Consider the following 18,800-nt stretch of genomic DNA (forward strand, 5'->3'; position numbering starts at 1 on the left):
TGCAAAGTACAATAATAAATATAAGAGAAGGAAAACTGTAACCTTATACACCAAGCTGCCTGGTCAACATGAGAATAGGCTATACCCTCCTTCTATGAGGAAAGGCCCGTGCCGAGACATTAATGGGTTGTTAAGGCTATAGATTGTAAGCGGAGATCAACTTATAGTAGTGTGGTGGGAAGGTGTGGAAACAGTGAGTGATTACATGTAATCACGATTACAGCCGCGAGTGATGAAGTGATGTGCGTTCCACTGTTCGTAGTCAACAGATAACTTTATTGTTACGTAGTATTCCTTAGGGTTGCCACTACGGGATAGCTTACCACGATATCGGGAGATATTTTAGCACTTTTTATAAATTTTTAGCACTGTATTTTTTTTTTGAGTTGATTTTTGCAGTTCATGTATTTTATTTTTAAAGACCTCTATTAATAATACAACGTATCAGATCTGACGTTGCCATATAATAAATTAGTTTTTGAAAAAATACAAATTAAAATGTAAGTATTTAGTAAAAAGATAATGTTTAACTTTACTAACATTGTTTCCTTCACTTGCATTATACATTTATAAACAAACTTTACAAACTTATAGTGGCTGTTAAATTATTACTTAAGTGTGTAATTATGTATTGTTATAGTTTAAATAAATAAATAAGAAGACAGGATTAGTGCTGGTCCTTTTCTATATAGTATAATTTATGTAATTTAAGCAATCATTATTAATGATGACAAAAACCGTTTAGATATTAATGATTAATGTAAAATTTACAATCCTAAATAAACGGATGATAACAATATTAAATTTAGGTCATTATATAATGATGGTTAATTAAAATTATCAAGGCAAAAGAATCTACAAAGAAATAATAGACGTATATTGTAATTATCATCATTACCAGTAGCTAGTAGCGAATTATTAAATTGTAACTAGGTAGGCACAATTATGTACAATATTTTCTGTTGATAAATTGCAGAGATAAAGGTTAAAGCATTTACTTATTAATATATGTATAGAGCATGTAACTTTGGTAACAACATGTAGCCGTAATGTTATTATTAGCAGTAACTGTACTTATTATATAATTAAACTGTGATTAAATTAGAAAATTTTGATTTATATTATGAACATTGCTTTTTACAAAATAATTTTATGTATGTATTATTATTATTTATATTAATAAACATCAAAATACAATTATTTTTCAACCGAATTCACATAGAAAAAGGTGCTCAATTGGTATTTCTATTTTTTTATATATTTGTTACCTAATAACTCAATCAGTTGTAAATTGATTTGGAAAATTCTTTTTTTATCTGAAAGGATATGCTTACAGATTGGTCTTGTACAAATATTATCAAAATTAGTTTAGTAGTTGAGCTATTAGATTAAAATAACAGGTTTTGTCAAATTTGAAGTCTGGCGATTCAACAGAGTTGCATCTATATTAGCCACGTAAGAAAGGAGAATGTACGCAACTATTGTTGAAACGTAAAATAAAAAGATTATGTTCTAAGTTTCACACTTAAAATAACGTTGATATGTTTAAAACGCGATAATTAAAAATAGAGCGCACATTAAGCAATTACAATAAAAAAGCAACTTGAACAGAAAAAAATAATATATTTTTATACGATCGGTAACCCTACATCGCAGTTGTGTTCCACTGACGTCGTAAAAATTTGTTTCGACTTATGAAGCGTTATTATTATGATTGGTCGCAATGTGCTTCCGATGAAAGTCGTTAATGGACGTTGAAGAGTTGCTTATTATGTTTGTACTGGAATTTCTTATCCCACGTTAATTGCCTACAACAGGTGTAACCTCATATTTATGATGTATCAACTATGAACCAGCTTATTAGAGCAACACGCAATAAAATTTACAGAGCGCAATCTGTTCAGTATAGAATCATTTATAATGATTATGAAGTACCTAGATTTTAGTGTTAGTGCTAATGATGTATGTAGTTTGTAATGGCGTTTGCTTAGACTATAGATTATATATTTGCTTAGATAGATAGAGAATCAAAAACTGGTCAACTTTTTTGAAAAAAAAATGTGTCTGCTAATTTGGCAATTAGCTGACACGTTTTTTTTTCAGTGTTTTATATTATATACTTACTTTGACGTATTATTTAATAAATAAAATTATTGTTTACGTATTAAGTAGATGAAGAAATTATAAGACAAATTACATATAAAAGTTATGAAGGAATCACTCATAACTATTTATCACGCAAAATTGTATGAAAAAGTTGACCCGTTTTTCTCGAAGTATTTGTATGGAGACACTATGTATATAATCTAAGTGCGTTTGGTGTTAACCTATTAAATTATTTAATTTGTAATCGAAATTCTCACAATATATTCTTAGATAAATAGAAAACAAGATCTTTATTATGGAGAAAGCGAAGCAAAGACCAGAATTACAGTTTATTAAAAAAATATGTCAAATTTGTTATGATGTTTTTCTATGTGAAAAATACTGTAAAAGAGAGCTGTAGACTACTTATCCATTCTTAATTTATTGGTGTATCTAGGACAGGTTAACGTTGTTTATATTTTTGCGAGTTTATGGTTTCATTATTTTATTGACCTATAAACCGAGCCTGTGCTTTAATTAAGCAGTTTTATTGTTAGATTTCACTTCTTTTAATTTGATTAGATTAGGTTAGAAATATGAAATATATATAGAATAATAATATATAGAAGAGAACATTGACTCCTAAAACTGAGTTTTTTCAATCTTATATTAATTTAAAACGTTGAGAGAAAAATTAAGATTGCTATTATTTTAATTACTTATAAATATATTATTTTAATGTTTCATTATATTAATTAATCCGTGCTGTATGATCACTACTTACAGGAACAAAAAAAAAAATTAGTGATGTACACTTACCGATGCGTATTCCGCACAGCTGTCTATGGAATTGACGAAATCGCATACTTCGTCTACCGACCACGCCGTAAGCCGAGCGCGAGCCTCTGCGCACATGCAGTCACTACGGGCTTCACTTCGATCTGAAATATTTAAAGTGTTTAACAAAAAACAGGAAGAGACTTTAAATAAAACTAACAACGACGATTTTGTATAAAAATGACGTCAATTCACCGAGGAAGACTTTGCATATAAGTCATCTGTATTCTGTCCCACTGGAGTCTGCCATAAAACAGATATACCTGCATGACTGTGTTTCAGTTTAAAGAGTGGGACATGGCGTTTAGTGCCATATTATTATGGAGGCATAACACCATAGTCCTCAGGAACGGCAAAGCGTGAATGGTGCTATGGGTACCACAGTTTATTTGTACAAAGTCTACGTCGGACTATAGGCTATCTTGTCACAAGTTTGCAACTAAGTGTTACCATCATTAGAGATCCTATCTCGGTCTTCGCTATCACTGCGCGTGCTAGGGCTGGCGGATAGTCGCGCCCGCTTGGCGGCGCTCTCGCCCGCCGCGGACAGGTCGAGCGGGGAGTGGTCGGCGGGCGCTCCCGTACCGATGCGCTTGCGCCGCGACCTCCCGCTACGGTGCACCCGTGATATCGCCAGCAAAGTCTGTTCAATACATATTAATTTTATAAAGGAAAATTATATTTGTTTAAGATTGTTATTTCAGATAAAGTTATTAGAGGTATTCAAAACAATTTAACCATAAAGTATTTTGTATTTTTTTTATAATTATTAAGTATGGCAACAATTGAACAAGTTAAAAGGTATAATTTAAACTATCGCTTAGTATTTTTCTGTTTCTTAAAATTGTCTATAATAAAAAATACAGCCCACTTATAATTTCAAGCTGTTTATTGTTTTATTTAATTAACAAGAGGCGTTGTTTTACTATTGTCAATGTGGTAACATTCGACATGATCACATTTCCATTATCATATCGCTACTTGAGTGTTTATTTTATTAATATTATCTTATTTATATTTTATTATAATTTAACGTTTTAATTATTATATTTTTTTATGTGACAAGCGAACTACTCTATTGTCCTTGTCCTTCTATTGATTTCTGATGTTTTTGTTGACAATTTGTCTTGAATGCACAGAGCAACACATATAGCTCTGTAAATTCAAATTTTTAGAAGCATTTACTTATTATATCTAATCTTTTTTTTTTTTTTTATAAATACGTTTGAAGATGAAGTTTCTAAACCGGCTGCTTATATAAATAATAAAATATTTTAATTAACATTATATAATCGACATAAAGTATTTCATTAATACAGAGTTTGTTGCATTTTTTTAACAATTATGTACACGCTTAAAAATCAATTAAAAAGTCTAATTCTAAATACTTATATAAATATTGGATCATGTTTTTCAAGTTATTAAACATTTTTCTTAATTCTATTATAAGAATATTTCATATTTTATTTATTCTTTACATAGCTCAATACAAGTATATATATCAAAAAAATGCTTCACGCAAATGATTTTTCACTAACTGTAATCCTTACTTGTCATTATTGTTTTGTCTTATTCCATTTATTTGGGGTCGGCGCAGTATGTCTTCTTCTTCCACAATACACTGTCAGCTGTCATTTCAAGACTCACTCCACTTTTATGCGTATCATCTTTCACACAGTCCTTCTACTTTTTCTTCGGTTGTCCTCTTCCTTACCTATCTATCCATTTTCATACTTAACACGTTTTTTAAAACATGGCATTTCTGAGCAGGACATGACCATACCAATACTATATTATAAATATTATATTACTTCGCAGAATCGTAATCTTTATTATAATATTTATTTGATTAGTATCGATACTTCAGATATTGTATTAAAAATTTAATCTAAGGTTAGAATGGTACACTGGTTACATTTAACAACATTTTCATTCATTGTAGGATTCTCGATCTTTATTCTATTTAATAGAAATTCGATCTAGAAATCGAAATAAAATGGAACAGTTTTTTATAGATGTAATTCATTGTAAATACGCATCATTTATTTAAATTGTTGATATTCCATCGTAGTTTTCTATTTTTTTTTTGTTACCGGTATAAATAAAAAATTTAATTCGATTTTCCTAAGATTGGTCTTCTGAATGACGATTTCCTTTGAGATCGATCTTAGACCTACCGATCCGAATCGTATTAGAAAATTAATATTTCTGCCCAAGATCGGAAACCCTTACAGCACTGGCGATGTTCGAGACGTGACCGCCTGCCGCGTACTCGAGATATCGCCGGCAAACTCTGGTGAATTTATTTGATAATTTTAACGTAAAAGCTTTAATGGGTATTAATGACTCTGTAGAGGGAATGTGGACTGTGAAAGTAGAATGTTAGATTCCAATTTAATTATGTAGGCACGGTATAAAGTTGACTTGATAATTTCATTAGATATCAGTGAAATTCGAAGTACAAAGTAACAGCTTGTTTCTGAATTTGGTGTTCTATATGGCTACATATAAAAATCTTTCAGATGACAGAATCCAACTTTTTTTATGCAACTTAGAATGGCAAACAATCTGACGGCCCACCTGGTGGAAAGTGGTAACCGTCGTCTATAGACATGAGCAGTACCATGGACATAACAGAGTATACTGTTTCGCCCATGATACCCCCATACGTTGTCATTCCTGAGGAATAAGTGTTATTCCTCTGTATTAGTCTGTATCCTGTAAATTCATCCCATATCCCATCCTTCAAACCGAAACACAGCCATACACACCTACAAAAATAAAACCAAAACAATTAATAAATCTTTTGGTAATCACAAATTCGACCTAGCTTAAAGAAATATACGATTAGAGGCCTCTTTTAACAATTTCAATATAAAAATAAAAGATTTTTGTATAAACACTTAAAGAGATTTTTCAAATCTAACTTGTTCGACTGACGCCCAACGTATGTTTAAAAACTCAATTACTGAGAATACAATCAAGTAGCATCGAGTACAAGTATTAAGCAAACACGAAAGCGAGCGAGTAGGTTATTATCTGATCGAGAGCACTCTCGGATCGTAAGTGGCGGGCATTCATCATAATAACGTTCCGAACCGTCACGCTCGCCGCCCGCGGGTCAAATTGCAATCTATCTTTTTTAATTGCCACGAGCACTAAAAAAGGCGAATGCAGGGTAATTCCGAATAAAATTCAGACGAAGGCGCGCGCGCGTGAAATGAACATGGTTGTTATAGCGCTCGGGCGCGTGCGCCGACGCCCGCCGCGCCTACAAGCTACGTGCTGAAGCAGAGCCACCGCCATAAATCTCACGATTTATTTCCGCGTCGCTCCTGTTTCTCTTTATAGGCGAAAATAAATATAAACTACTATTTATGGACATGATAAAGCATAAATAGAAACCTAACAAACATTCGGCCGCCGCGGCCGCGACGCAACAGGTGTCAGATGTTAATAATACAGTATATTGCGAGGAAATATGCTCGGCTCTACAATTGAATATACATGTTTATGAGCTACGCAGAATCGCAATAGCATCAACGGAACAGCAATTCTGCTAGAAAGTCGAAATCAAATAACTGTAACGATTTAATACTGCAATTTCTGCGTGCCTCTAGCTGCACTCGTTTGCAAAAAGTCATCTAATTTTTAAGTCGAGCGCTGTTTCGATTTCACATCCCATCACTACCGTGTCGTGGGGCGCGTTCAGCACTGCGCATGCGCGGCGCGTGCCGCTGCCAATTAGTGCAGCTCCAGTTCCTTTTACAGTGGAGAGTCGAGACGGTTCGCTGGCGAGCGTCGAGCAATAGGCGGGGCAGCACTATTACCCCGCCGATTGTACGCGCACTGCAAAAGCTAAGAACCGGTGTGCAATTAACACTCTCTCCACCTTATCTGTGCAATAGCGAAGGAAGTGTAAAGGTCGTGGGCCTTATCAGATTTAATTGCCTCCATTATTACTGGAAAGGAAGCGGGTTGCTCATCGCGCATTATGATTTTAAAGAGGTTCAAATTAACATAAACGAGCCGTGTTCAATGGAGATGCCTTCCACGATAATGCCTTATGAATTTTACGATTCCCCGAGACATTTTAATCACAGCCGTGAACTATGAAACGGTGTATGATGTGTAATTAAAACAGGAAGGTCAGTGAGCACTTGTATATATAATTAATATGAATTTAAAATGTGTTCTTTTGAAACGAAAACTCAGCTGACCGTAAATTATTTCATAGGGGCAGTGGCCTTGCTGTAAGTAAAGCACGGTGAAGTAATACTCATAAAGTTGAAACTATTCAAAGGTTCATCTGATGAATATTAAAAATAGAATCGTTATTTCATTGTAGAAAAAGAAAAAAAAATTCTAGTCATTTGTTAGATTAGAGACATCCTGCTTCACGGCGCACGCGATCTTGGGTAATAGAAAATTATTTGTATTGAGGGTTCTATAATTCTTCTTAATTTTCGGTAGCATGACCTCTATTATTTAAAGCATAGTGCGTTATAATAGTTAAATTATACCTTATTTAGTAATAGATATGAGAAATTATATTCAAGGTAAAATCAGTACTTATTATTATTATCGTAATCTGTAACAATGTTACAAAATAGAAATGTAAATTTTTTTATAACATGTTACTTGCTCATACATTTTGAATTTATTAATGTTCTTCATCCAAGATTAACAGTCATGAACCTAATACAATTACATAATTTTATGAAAAACATTTGATTGCATTTTTAACTAAATTAAAAAATTAAGAAACATATGACTGTATTTTCTTTTGTGCATATAATCTCATAACTCTTTGCAAATTCTGTATTGCTTTAATTTTTTCAATGAATTTTTATTTATTTTAATTAATAAATATATAAAATGATATTGTCAATGATAGTAAAAATAATTGAATCTGAATCAAAAGGCTTACTTTAGTAGAGCTCATATCGAGCATAACAGGAAAGGCAGGTAGCCGTGGCGGGCCACCTTGTTGCTTCGCTAGCTTCGTGAAAAGTCCACCGAGAGGCGCATCGGTTGCGTCCGCGTGCGCAGGAGATGTCGTTGTTCGATCCACACCGAAGCCATTCATGCGGTACAGATAACTGGGTAAGAGATAGAAATTTTATTAATTTAAATGCAATAAATGCAAGGCAATTATATTATCAGTTTGTTTATTTATATTATGCAACATCTAATGAACAACATTTTAAAAAAGTGATTTTATTTGATTACACAAGGTGAAATCGAAATCGCGTTAGGATCCTTTGAAAGGAGTGTTCTATCAACAAAACTGAATAAATTCACCAAAGAAAAATGTGTCAAAAATGCATACAATTATAAACCTCCCATACTGACATGGTTCCTTCGACTGTTAAGTTACATAGTTTGTCGTTTTTGAAAAACGAATTTTCTGTTCTGTAGAACAGAAATATATAGCATAGATAGATTCTTAGTTTTATGTATCGCTAGCGACTTCGGTTTCATCCCGAATAATTGATTGTGTTTTATTACATCAGAAAAAAGAAAAACTAATTATCTTTGATAAGGAATAAATTATATAGAAGAAAAAAGATCGAAATGTTCCAGATTCCACACAAATACAATATAGTATTTTTACATTACACATTTAATAATAAAAGAATTATAACTATAACAATTAGAACAGTCAAATTGCGCTGAGTAAAATAATTTGTAGAAATACTATAATATTTTAATATGAACTGCCATTATATTGATAGATAGATAGAGTGGTAGTTATAGTTCGAATATAACAAGTCAGTAAGATGGCCGCTCGTGCCCGAGTACTGCTTTGCAGGTCACTCGGCTTTGTAACAGCACTAATACAACGGTAAACTCATTTAAAGTAAATACAAGTCAACAATAAATTATTGTAACATGCCTGGAAATTAATTTAATATAAAATTTCAAATTAATTGAAATAAAAATTAATTTTAATATTAACCGCCAAGTATTTCTGATCGCTATTAATAAGATTTTTCGTCTAATCAAGCACATAATTTACTATCAATCGATATCTTTAACATGAATTCGGTGTATGTCAAAACAGATAATATTTATAAGGCGCTTAGAAGCCCGTGATGCATGGATAATTAAAATTGACAGAGGTCGCCGACCGAGCACCGAGAGATGAACAATTCATTAATATAACATAAGTTCACGCCGAGAGCATCGGTTCTCACGAATCATGTAAATTTGTCGACTAAACGTAAGTTATCGAATCGATTAATATGCTAATTGGTTTGGGCATCACTAGTCGGTCGGTGAACTGCGGGTCGTAGTGTTGTGACATGGACGAAACACTCGACCGTGTGAAAAACACACGTCGCGACTCGAAATTCGGGATCGCGAGTGATGGAGCACTTCCTTTTTGCACTGACTATAAATTAACATTGTTAAAACAAGGTTAATCGTGCATTTACAGAACTATCGTAGAAAATATATAAATTTTTTTTAATTAAAGTATCATGAGATTTGGATGTTAATGTATTGGTATCAATCAATTCGAGCAGATGACATGAGCTGATATCATCGGGACCGATAATCATGTTAATGTTAAACGAACTCATACGTAAAATCAAACGTTTACGGTTTTACGCGATTTTTAAAAAAGAGATTTTCAATTCGTTTAATTTTTTTATTATTTTGTTACTCGATTGCGTCGCCAATTAGGAATCGATTTGGAAAACGATTATTACAATTTTTTTGTTTCGATATGTTTGACTTCTGTATTAATTCGATTTTTAATGTAATATATTTACTAAATATTTCGTTGTTCAACGCTGTATTTTATCGATATTAAATGCAAAATGTAATATTCAAGGTAATACTTATTTTCGCCGTTATATGATAGTTTCTCTTAAATTATAACAAAGTAGGTAACTAATTAAATAAATATACATGGTTTTGATTAAGATGGTATTGAATTACCAATTAATGAGCTTCAACCTAACTCACTTTAAGTAATTAAAACTGATCAATGTGATTCCATAACGATTATTTAGTAATAAAATATTTACAGAACACAAATAACGAATGTTATTAATAATGTACACTAATAATATTGGATGAACACAAATTAGATAAAATTTATACACCCACCTAATTATATATGTAAATAGAAAAATGATAACCTAATGGTAACTGTGATGAAATAAATTTTAAACACTTTCTGTTGCTTTTAATCATTATGAGAAAACTTTTTCCCGTGTTATTATATGCGATATTTCGATTATTTTGGACTGATTTTGATCATTATTTTAACAAAATAACACTTTTGTGTCTTATTGAGTCAGAGCCACACTCAAATTATGTCAAGAGGGAAACGGAGTTTTGTTTTTTTTTTAAAAAAGAAATAGATTAACAATTTGAGATCTTAAATTATAACCTTCATGTATTATTACTTTTGTTTATAAAGAATTATGTATAAATTATTTTTATATTAATTAGTTTTATATTAAAGAAGTATTGTAACGATAAAACAGAGTATTGCTGTAAAGAAATTTGGGTCAAAAATAATAAAAAAATTGGAGTCTCTCATATTAACAAGGGGCGTTCAAAAGTTGTACCATAACACTACTTCGATATCACCTTGTATATTCCAGAAGCTAAAAGGAACAACTTACTCATTGTTAGGATGTGTGTTGTATCGTGCAGCTAGCGAGCGCATTATGTCTGAATAGTTTCGTGGCGGATGCGCCGGCGCAGGGTGCGGGGGTGCGTGCGGGCTGCCGCGCTCCGGCGGCGTGCCCGGGTATGACGATGTCGACGGCGTCACACTACGTGATCTGTATGACACATGATATTTATGTGAAATTAAGATAACTATGGCGATAAAAATATTCGTATCTTAAAATGTAATTAATTGAACTCAAGATGTAAAATACAGAAAAGTACAAATTACCATCTTTACAGGTTTTTATTTAGTTTTAATCTATACTTATAATAAATCTGTAGAGAGGTCAATTCTGTACATGAAATATATTTCCAAAATAACTATCAGGGGGTGATTAGTGATCGATACTGATGCTAAAAATGCAATCAGTAAAATTTTTGTCTGTCTGCTCTGTATGTTCGTTATAGAAACAAAAACTACTCGACGGATTTTAACGAAACTTGGTACAATTATTCTTCATACTCCTGGGCAAGTTATAGTATACTTTTCATCACGCTATGATCAATAGGAGCAGAGCAGTGAAGGGAAATGTTGGGAAAACGGCAGAAATTACTACATTTTTAAGCTTCCGTCGCGTGTGCAGTCTTAATGGCCACTTTTTAAAATGTAAAAATGTCCACCCGTGCGAAGCCGGGACGGGCCGCTAGTATTAATAATAATAATAATAATTTTTATTTCAGACTTTTTGGTCCATTAAATATTTATTAGTAACAATATTATTAAAAAACTAATGTTAGTAAATTTACATACACAATACACACACATACACACATACAATATATTAAGCAGTATACAGATAATCACCGCTGCACAATTCTATTGGTATTAATTAGGTCTAGATAATTGGTAATTTTATAATCATATAACCGTTGAAACATTTAAATTATAAAGTAGGAACATTACAACAAAATATAAATAAGGTTATTATTATTATAAGTGAATAAAGTAACTTGTTATACAATTCTAAAATTGTAATGTTTGAACATTTTTGAAATGAAATAAAATTTTCAACACGGGTAAAAATTCATAAATTAAGAAAAAATGTATGTATTTAATTGTCTGAAACGAAGATTAATTTATTTAATTTGAACATATTTGAATCAATATATTTAAGATCAAAACGAAAAAAGTGAAGAAATATTGATTTTTTAAATCCGAATATTTGATAGGTTACAAATTTTGAACGGGAAGATTTATTAAAGCTTACATAATCAAAATTGCATTATATTCCATTATTATTATTATGTGCTATTGCACAGTACGTAAGAGAATGGGTTACTGACCTGGAAGCGTTTGAGTCATGTGGGCTCAGACGCTCGTTTTTAACGTGGGGTTGCGCTTGCACGGGCGGCGCTGGCGTCGGCGTCGGCGCGTGCGCGTGCGCCGGCGACGCCGCCGCATCGCGCGCACACCGCCGCGCCGCGCCGCCGCCGCCGCCGCCGCCTTCACCTGTGATAAACAGAAAAATAACATTAAAATTTTTGAAAATAAAAGATGTATTTATAAATAACTAAAGAAAAACGTGACTCCGAAAATACGAGTAAAACAGAGAGCATTCAACTGAATTTTACGCTCATTCGTAACTTGATATTTGTTGTGAAACATTCCAAAATGTTCTTACAAATTTTGTTAAAATAGGTCAATACTTTATTTAAATTATGCACATTTAAATAAAGTATTGAGTACCAAAAACGGTTAGAAAATTTTTAACAGAAAACGACTAATGCAAAATTGGATACAATTGTAGATTCGCGTAATCCTGTCTATGACCAAAGGCGAGTCTGTGATACAAATTTACTTACACAAGATTAAATAAATTGAGCTATTTTTGGCAAGGCGTTTGTTCAGAGACTCCATCTAGATTATAATATACCAATATAGGAGTACACGTAGACTTTCATATTTATGGTAAGTATATGTGTTCATTCATATTTGTCATACGATATTTATAAATACGGGTATTTTTAAATTACGAATTCAGAAGACACTTTTTTTCGTACGTATACGCTAAAAAAATTGAAATTGATAAGTTAGGCCCATATATAGTAACATTCAGTTAAATTGCGAAAATTAGTAGCTTCTTCAGAGTTTAAATGGTATGCCTAAAAACAATTAATAATACCAAGAAAGGAGTGTATGCACTTACATACGTACATCAAGACACTGGAATCTGGTTGTCGACAAAGTCGTATTACGCGCTAGATGTGTACATTGATAAAACCGCTCGTGAGCACGAGTAGAATTTTTACTCATAAAGTTCATGTGTGCATAAGGTCAAAAGCATAGGAGATGTAGGTAAGTCTTTATCTATGGTAAAAGTGTTTTTTTTTGTTCACTGGGTGTTGGAGAATTGATAGTCATACAGCCCGATCGTTGCAGTGTAGTAAATAAATGTAATATTTTTAACAAATAATATTTGTTAAAAATAATTAATATACACTAATATTTGTACAAAAGTCGATTGCTTGGGTACCTCAGTCCCATTCGTGTTTCTACCGTGAAGCAGTTGTGTTTGCATGGCTGTGTTTCGGTTTGAAGGGACTATTCTATGCCCGTATGTATCCCGTATGGTCCATACGGGATCAGACGTATATAAATTGTGATAATATCTTGCAATACACCAATGTAGCAATGAAACTTATTAGTATAAGTTATATATCGTATGCTAACTGGTATAGATATGATGGGATTTTTTATTAATATAGTTTTATTTTATACAACTTAGAATGGCAAACAAGCTGACGGCCCACCTGATGGAAAGTGGTAACCGTCGCCTATAGACATGAGCAGTACCATGGACATAACAGAGTACACTGTTTCGCCCATGATACCCCCCATGCGTTGCCATTCCTGAGGACTCAGGTGTTATTCCTCTATACCCAGTAAATTCACGCCATATCCCACCCTTCAAACCGAAACACAGCCATGCAAACACAACTGCTTCACGGTTAAAACACGAATGAGACAGAGGTACCCAAACAATCGACTTTTGTACTAAGTCTCCCTCTGGTTGACACGTAAATTGGCATGTAAAGTAGCGACATCTATATAAATTCATATCTGTGAACCAAACCAAGTCAAACCAGTGGCCAGAGAGTATAAAACAAAACGGCCGACCGAGTCTTGTGAACCGCGCGACATCTCACACTGCGATACAATCGCCGCCGTCCCGTCCGTTTGTGACTGCGCCGTCTGAATTCGCTTTACTTTCCTTGAACCCGATGCCATCTTGATATGTGAACCGTAAATTTTAGTTAACATTTTCAATCATGCAGTTCGGAACGAATACACATAATTTTATATGTTTATTTACTTATTACAGTCTAATTTTAACATTAGTTGAGTTACAAAATGGGTTGGCAAGTATATTGTCCATATTTTTTTCCATCCATAAAACAAAGCGCGATATTTTTTTTATTTTTAATATAATGTTTTTTTTTATTGAGGAATGGTAACCTCGCCTGCGCTAATAGTATACGATGGCGGGGCAGCAGTGAGGGATGATATGTGTTTGCATGGCTGTGTTTTGCTCTAAAGGGGATATGGAAGTGAATTTACAGGGTGCAGAGGAATAACACCTGAGTCCTTAGGAATGGCAACGCATGGGGGCGTATCATGGGCGAAACAGTATACTCTGTTATGTCCATGGCATTGCTCATGTCTATAGGCGACGGTTACCACTTTCCATCAGGTGGGCCGTCAGGTTGTTTGCTATTCTAAGTTACATAAAATGAAAAGGCAGGTCAGTTAGCCCGTCGTGATGAATACAACTGGAATTCAGCACAATGGTTTCTAGGGGAAGCCATATGCAGGTCGACCTGATAGGATACACTGCTAGCAATGGGTCTGATTACTAGCAATTCTTTCCGTCCCTCTCGAATGCGATATTTTTTTGTTTTTGTAAGTATTCATAGTTGATAGAAAATCAAGTCAATCAGGTTTTTAATAATTAGTGACTTTCAAATTAACCTATGTAAGTCTTTTTTTTTATTTCTGGTATATGTCGAACAAAGTCACTGGCCACTTATTAGCGACTTAAAATCAAAGTCGTTTCGATGTGGATTCGGAATTAGAATAAAAAATATAGATTAATAAGTGACTGATGTAGTAATATGTATTTTTTTTTTCACTTAGTAGGTAGGTAGATAGTTCATTTAGTCATGTCGTATATCATGTTTCGCGCCACATTAATATTGTTATGCAAATAACTTCCTACGCATCCGTACTAGGTTATTATTTATTTTAGAACAGTATTAAATCAAATAAATAGTTTGTTAATTATTAATGTCGGTAGTTAACACTTAATCACTGCCTTTTAATATCTAAAATTAACATAGAATTTCGTTAAATATTGATTTTTAATTTTATCTTAAAATGCCTTACCTTTTTATTTATTTAATAGAGAAATATATAAGAAATATATATAGGCATTAATTTTTTGGTTGCAAATAATACTCGTGAAATTTAAAAATATCAGTTTCGCAGTTCAGATGCCGATCGATTAAAATCAACAACAACGGCTCTGAGCAGCGATCTAATAATTTTCCTGAAGATACCTCATTTAGAGGCAAAATACGTATTACAAAAGATGTGTGAATGAAATGGTAGTAGAGATTGATGGTTAATATGGAAGGTTGTGGAACTTCTGATAATAATAATGGTAAACAATCTTCGAGTGTTGCCAGTCACACACATAATAATGGAAGCGAAATTAAACAAAATAATTCTATTATAATGAAATAACCAGTGAAATGAACTTTCGTAAAATAACACCTAGTTCAATAAAATACTTTAAAATATGTCTAGTGATATCGCAAAATATATGATGCAACACAAAATAACGGTGTAATTTCCTGTCAAGATTACCAATACCTATGTACCGAACCAATTATCTAAAATACCGGATATCGTTTATAACTTACTGTCATAAATACTGTGCTTTCCGCCAAAAATGATAAGTCTATTAGATTTTAGCGTTATAAAAACATAATCGTCGAGTATTTATTGTCTCTTCCCACACAAAAAACTATTAAAATTTTCAACCAAATATATTTTCCTGGGCCACTGCAAGAAGATACATAGGCAATAAAAACTGTTATTTAACTGACTATAACTGTTATCGCGTTATAATCACAAGTTATTTAGTTAAAATCTACTTCTATTGATATTGTCATGCGTGCAACATTATGCGTATAACCGATGTTCACTTTGTAAGTAATATCATTCGAGTTTCTTTTTACGCATTCAAAAAGTCTACTTTCTTGTCGAGATTACTATAGTATTATTTATTTGAGCGACATTCTATTGTATTCAAACATATATGGTGAGGATATTACCACAGAAGTAATGATTATAAATTGACAGGTTTTGTGGAAAACGTGCGGCTTATAGATATACAATGCTACGTAGGCGATAGTTATGGGTTCACCTTTTGAAAAACTTATAATATTATTATGTTTATTAAGCGATTATGTTACAAAGAGGACCACATACGTTGAATTTCTATATTTTGACTGAATCAAAGTAGATTAAATAAATACTTAATCATCCTTGTAGGTTAAATAACAATGAATAAACTAGTTTAAAATATTAGCTATATAATTCATAAAGAACGATATTTAATAACATTATTTGAATACCTGTTACAGTTCCATAAAAAATCGCCATTATTATAATAATTATGGCGATTATTTATTAGCATAAATCATATAGGTACATATATGATTTACGCTAATGTAAATTCGCGGGCTAACGTTTATAAAATTATAGCTATTTCATTTTTAATTTTAAATATAACGTACATATATATAGATAGATTAGATAGATAGATAGATCCAAATCTCTTGTTTTATATTAATAAAATGACATAAAAGTAATCATTAAAAATCATAATGCTGTCGTTAACACCTGTCGAGTGAAAATAATAGTATCGTGTTACAATGTGAACTGCGTGTAGTCGTTAAAGGCACAATTAATTATGCAGCTTTAGTTATCTATGACAAGTAACAGCTCCGGTCACACGATACATCACCAGTGATTAATGTGTCACACCACTAAATATTAGAGTGACAGAGTTGCGTAAGTAAATAATAACTGCCAGTGACATTATGACGTTAAAATTTATTTATTTAACAACCTGAAGTGACAAGATTTGCAACGTTTTATGATTTATTGATAGAGGTCGATACTAAACTGTGGTTGTACAATTAATAGCAATTTGTTAACCCTAAATTGAGCCTTGCAAAATGGGTTTCATAGAATTATTGCATAAAAGGTACTAAAGGGTAGATAGATACTGCTATGTGACCTTTTTATGAAATTTAGATTACAATCGATGGAAAGTGATAACCGGCAACTATAGACATGAATAACATCATGAATGTGCATTTCCCTTTAAGCATTTTCTTTCTGAGGACTATGGTATTATAGTTTTATAATATGTATTTTTCAAATCGAAATACAACCAGGCTAATACAGCTGCTTCATAGCAGAATTACGAGTGGGACAGAGGTACCCAAGAAAGAGGTTTTTTACTCTTTTTCTATGATAATGGCAACAAAACTTGGTTATTTTTTTATTATGTTCTATTAAAATAGGTTATAGTTTAGCGTATTGTTATTTTGAATTATTTAAATATGGTTCATATTCATAATCAGTTAATCGTTGGTCGTGATTAAATACATACTGATGCGTAGTTTAACTAACACTTACATTGTTCTCAGACGCAATGGTCTTGACGCCTCTATACGTAAGTATTTTGACATGTGGTGTGTGGTATAAGTGATAAGCTTTCTTCGAGTATAGATATTAAAATTAATTAAACCCACTAGGGTCGCAGGAAATTCTGCCACTTGTATAGATAATGTTTTTTGTAATTGTGAAGTAAAGGTGAAAATGAATTTCGACTGTCTTGGATCTGATCATTACGGACAAAAAGTTATAATTGAAACTAAGGGATCCAAAGGGACTCAAACAATTACATGCAGACAAATAACACAAAAGAATTTGGCACGTTTTAAAAATAAAATTGAACATAAAATATCTAGTGTCATAGTACCTCAATATGACCCGGACATTGTATGTGAACATATTTTTAATTTAATTGAACATGAAGCTAGCAGTGAATTTAAAACAAAAACATTTTCAACTAGTGTAAAATCAAAGTTTTGTGACTGGGCCACGTTTGGTATTTATAAGTCTAGGGCTAATCTTTACGAACTTTACGAAAAACGAAGCTATATATCCGATCCCTTATTTCATGAACATGTAAAATCTTATTCGAAAATATTTAAAAAGGTTTGTCATACAGCTAAGTCTCTCTATTTAGGTAAAATAATAACTAAATCTAAAGATAAAATAAAAGCCACTTGGAAAGTAATAAATAGCGAAACTGGAAAAGTTAATTTTCAAAATAGCAAAATAGCTTTAAATATTAATAACAAATTGGTAAATTCCGACACAGAGGTCGCGCATACATTCGAATCTTATTTTACTAATATTCCATTAATTACGACACAGGCTCTAAAATCTTCCCCGTCTGCTGCTGAAACTTTACTAACAGACAATGTTAGCAAGTCATCAGCTGTATTTAACTTTAGACATACATCATCAGTAGAAATAATGAAAATATTCAAACAACTTAATAATAAAAAAACAGAGGATCTATGGGGTATATCTGTTAAAATACTGGATAGTATAATGGAAATTATTGCGCCCTCTCTTGCTTTTATTTTCAATAAATGTATAGATGAAGGTAAATTTCCTAACATAATGAAAATTAGTAAAATCATACCGCTTTTTAAATCTGGAGATAGGAGTGACCCAATAAATTATAGACCTATATCCATACTCCCAGCACTCAGTAAAATTTTTGAAAAAATAATCCTTATGCAACTTGTCAGTTATTTCAATTTAAATAATTTAATCCACAATAGTCAATTCGGTTTTTCCAAAGGTCGTTCAACTACAGACGCAGGTGCAGAGTTGCTTAGACACGTATTTGCTGCATGGGAAACTAAAATGGATGTGATAGGTGTTTTTTGTGACCTTTCTAAGGCTTTTGATTGCGTTGATCATAATACATTGCTAAAAAAACTTGCTTTTTATGGCGTCAAAGACAATGCTTTAAATTTAATAAAATCTTATCTATCTGATAGAATACAGAAAGTGAAGATTAGCAACGCTA

At 32.4% G+C, this 18,800-nt stretch overlaps 1 protein-coding gene across 4 annotated transcripts in view; it reads right to left on the bottom strand.

The window, feature by feature from the left end:
- LOC113520816 (mucin-1-like) overlaps nucleotides 1-18,800 on the bottom strand; it is a 353,173-nt gene that overhangs the window by 54,265 nt on the left and 280,108 nt on the right. For all 4 annotated transcript variants that reach the window (XM_052897289.1, XM_052897290.1, XM_052897291.1 and 1 more), the window contains 5 exons: nucleotides 11,899-12,064; nucleotides 10,566-10,727; nucleotides 7,853-8,024; nucleotides 3,373-3,565; nucleotides 2,905-3,026 (listed from right to left, as the gene is read on the bottom strand). In XM_052897289.1, the coding sequence (XP_052753249.1) occupies nucleotides 2,905-3,026; nucleotides 3,373-3,565; nucleotides 7,853-8,024; nucleotides 10,566-10,727; nucleotides 11,899-12,064 (815 nt within the window). The remainder of the gene's footprint in view (nucleotides 1-2,904; nucleotides 3,027-3,372; nucleotides 3,566-7,852; nucleotides 8,025-10,565; nucleotides 10,728-11,898; nucleotides 12,065-18,800) is intronic.

This window comes from Galleria mellonella, unplaced genomic scaffold, assembly GCF_026898425.1.
Source record: "Galleria mellonella isolate WM207_F2 unplaced genomic scaffold, CSIRO_AGI_GalMel_v1 utg36, whole genome shotgun sequence".
NCBI lineage: Eukaryota > Metazoa > Arthropoda > Insecta > Lepidoptera > Pyralidae > Galleria > Galleria mellonella.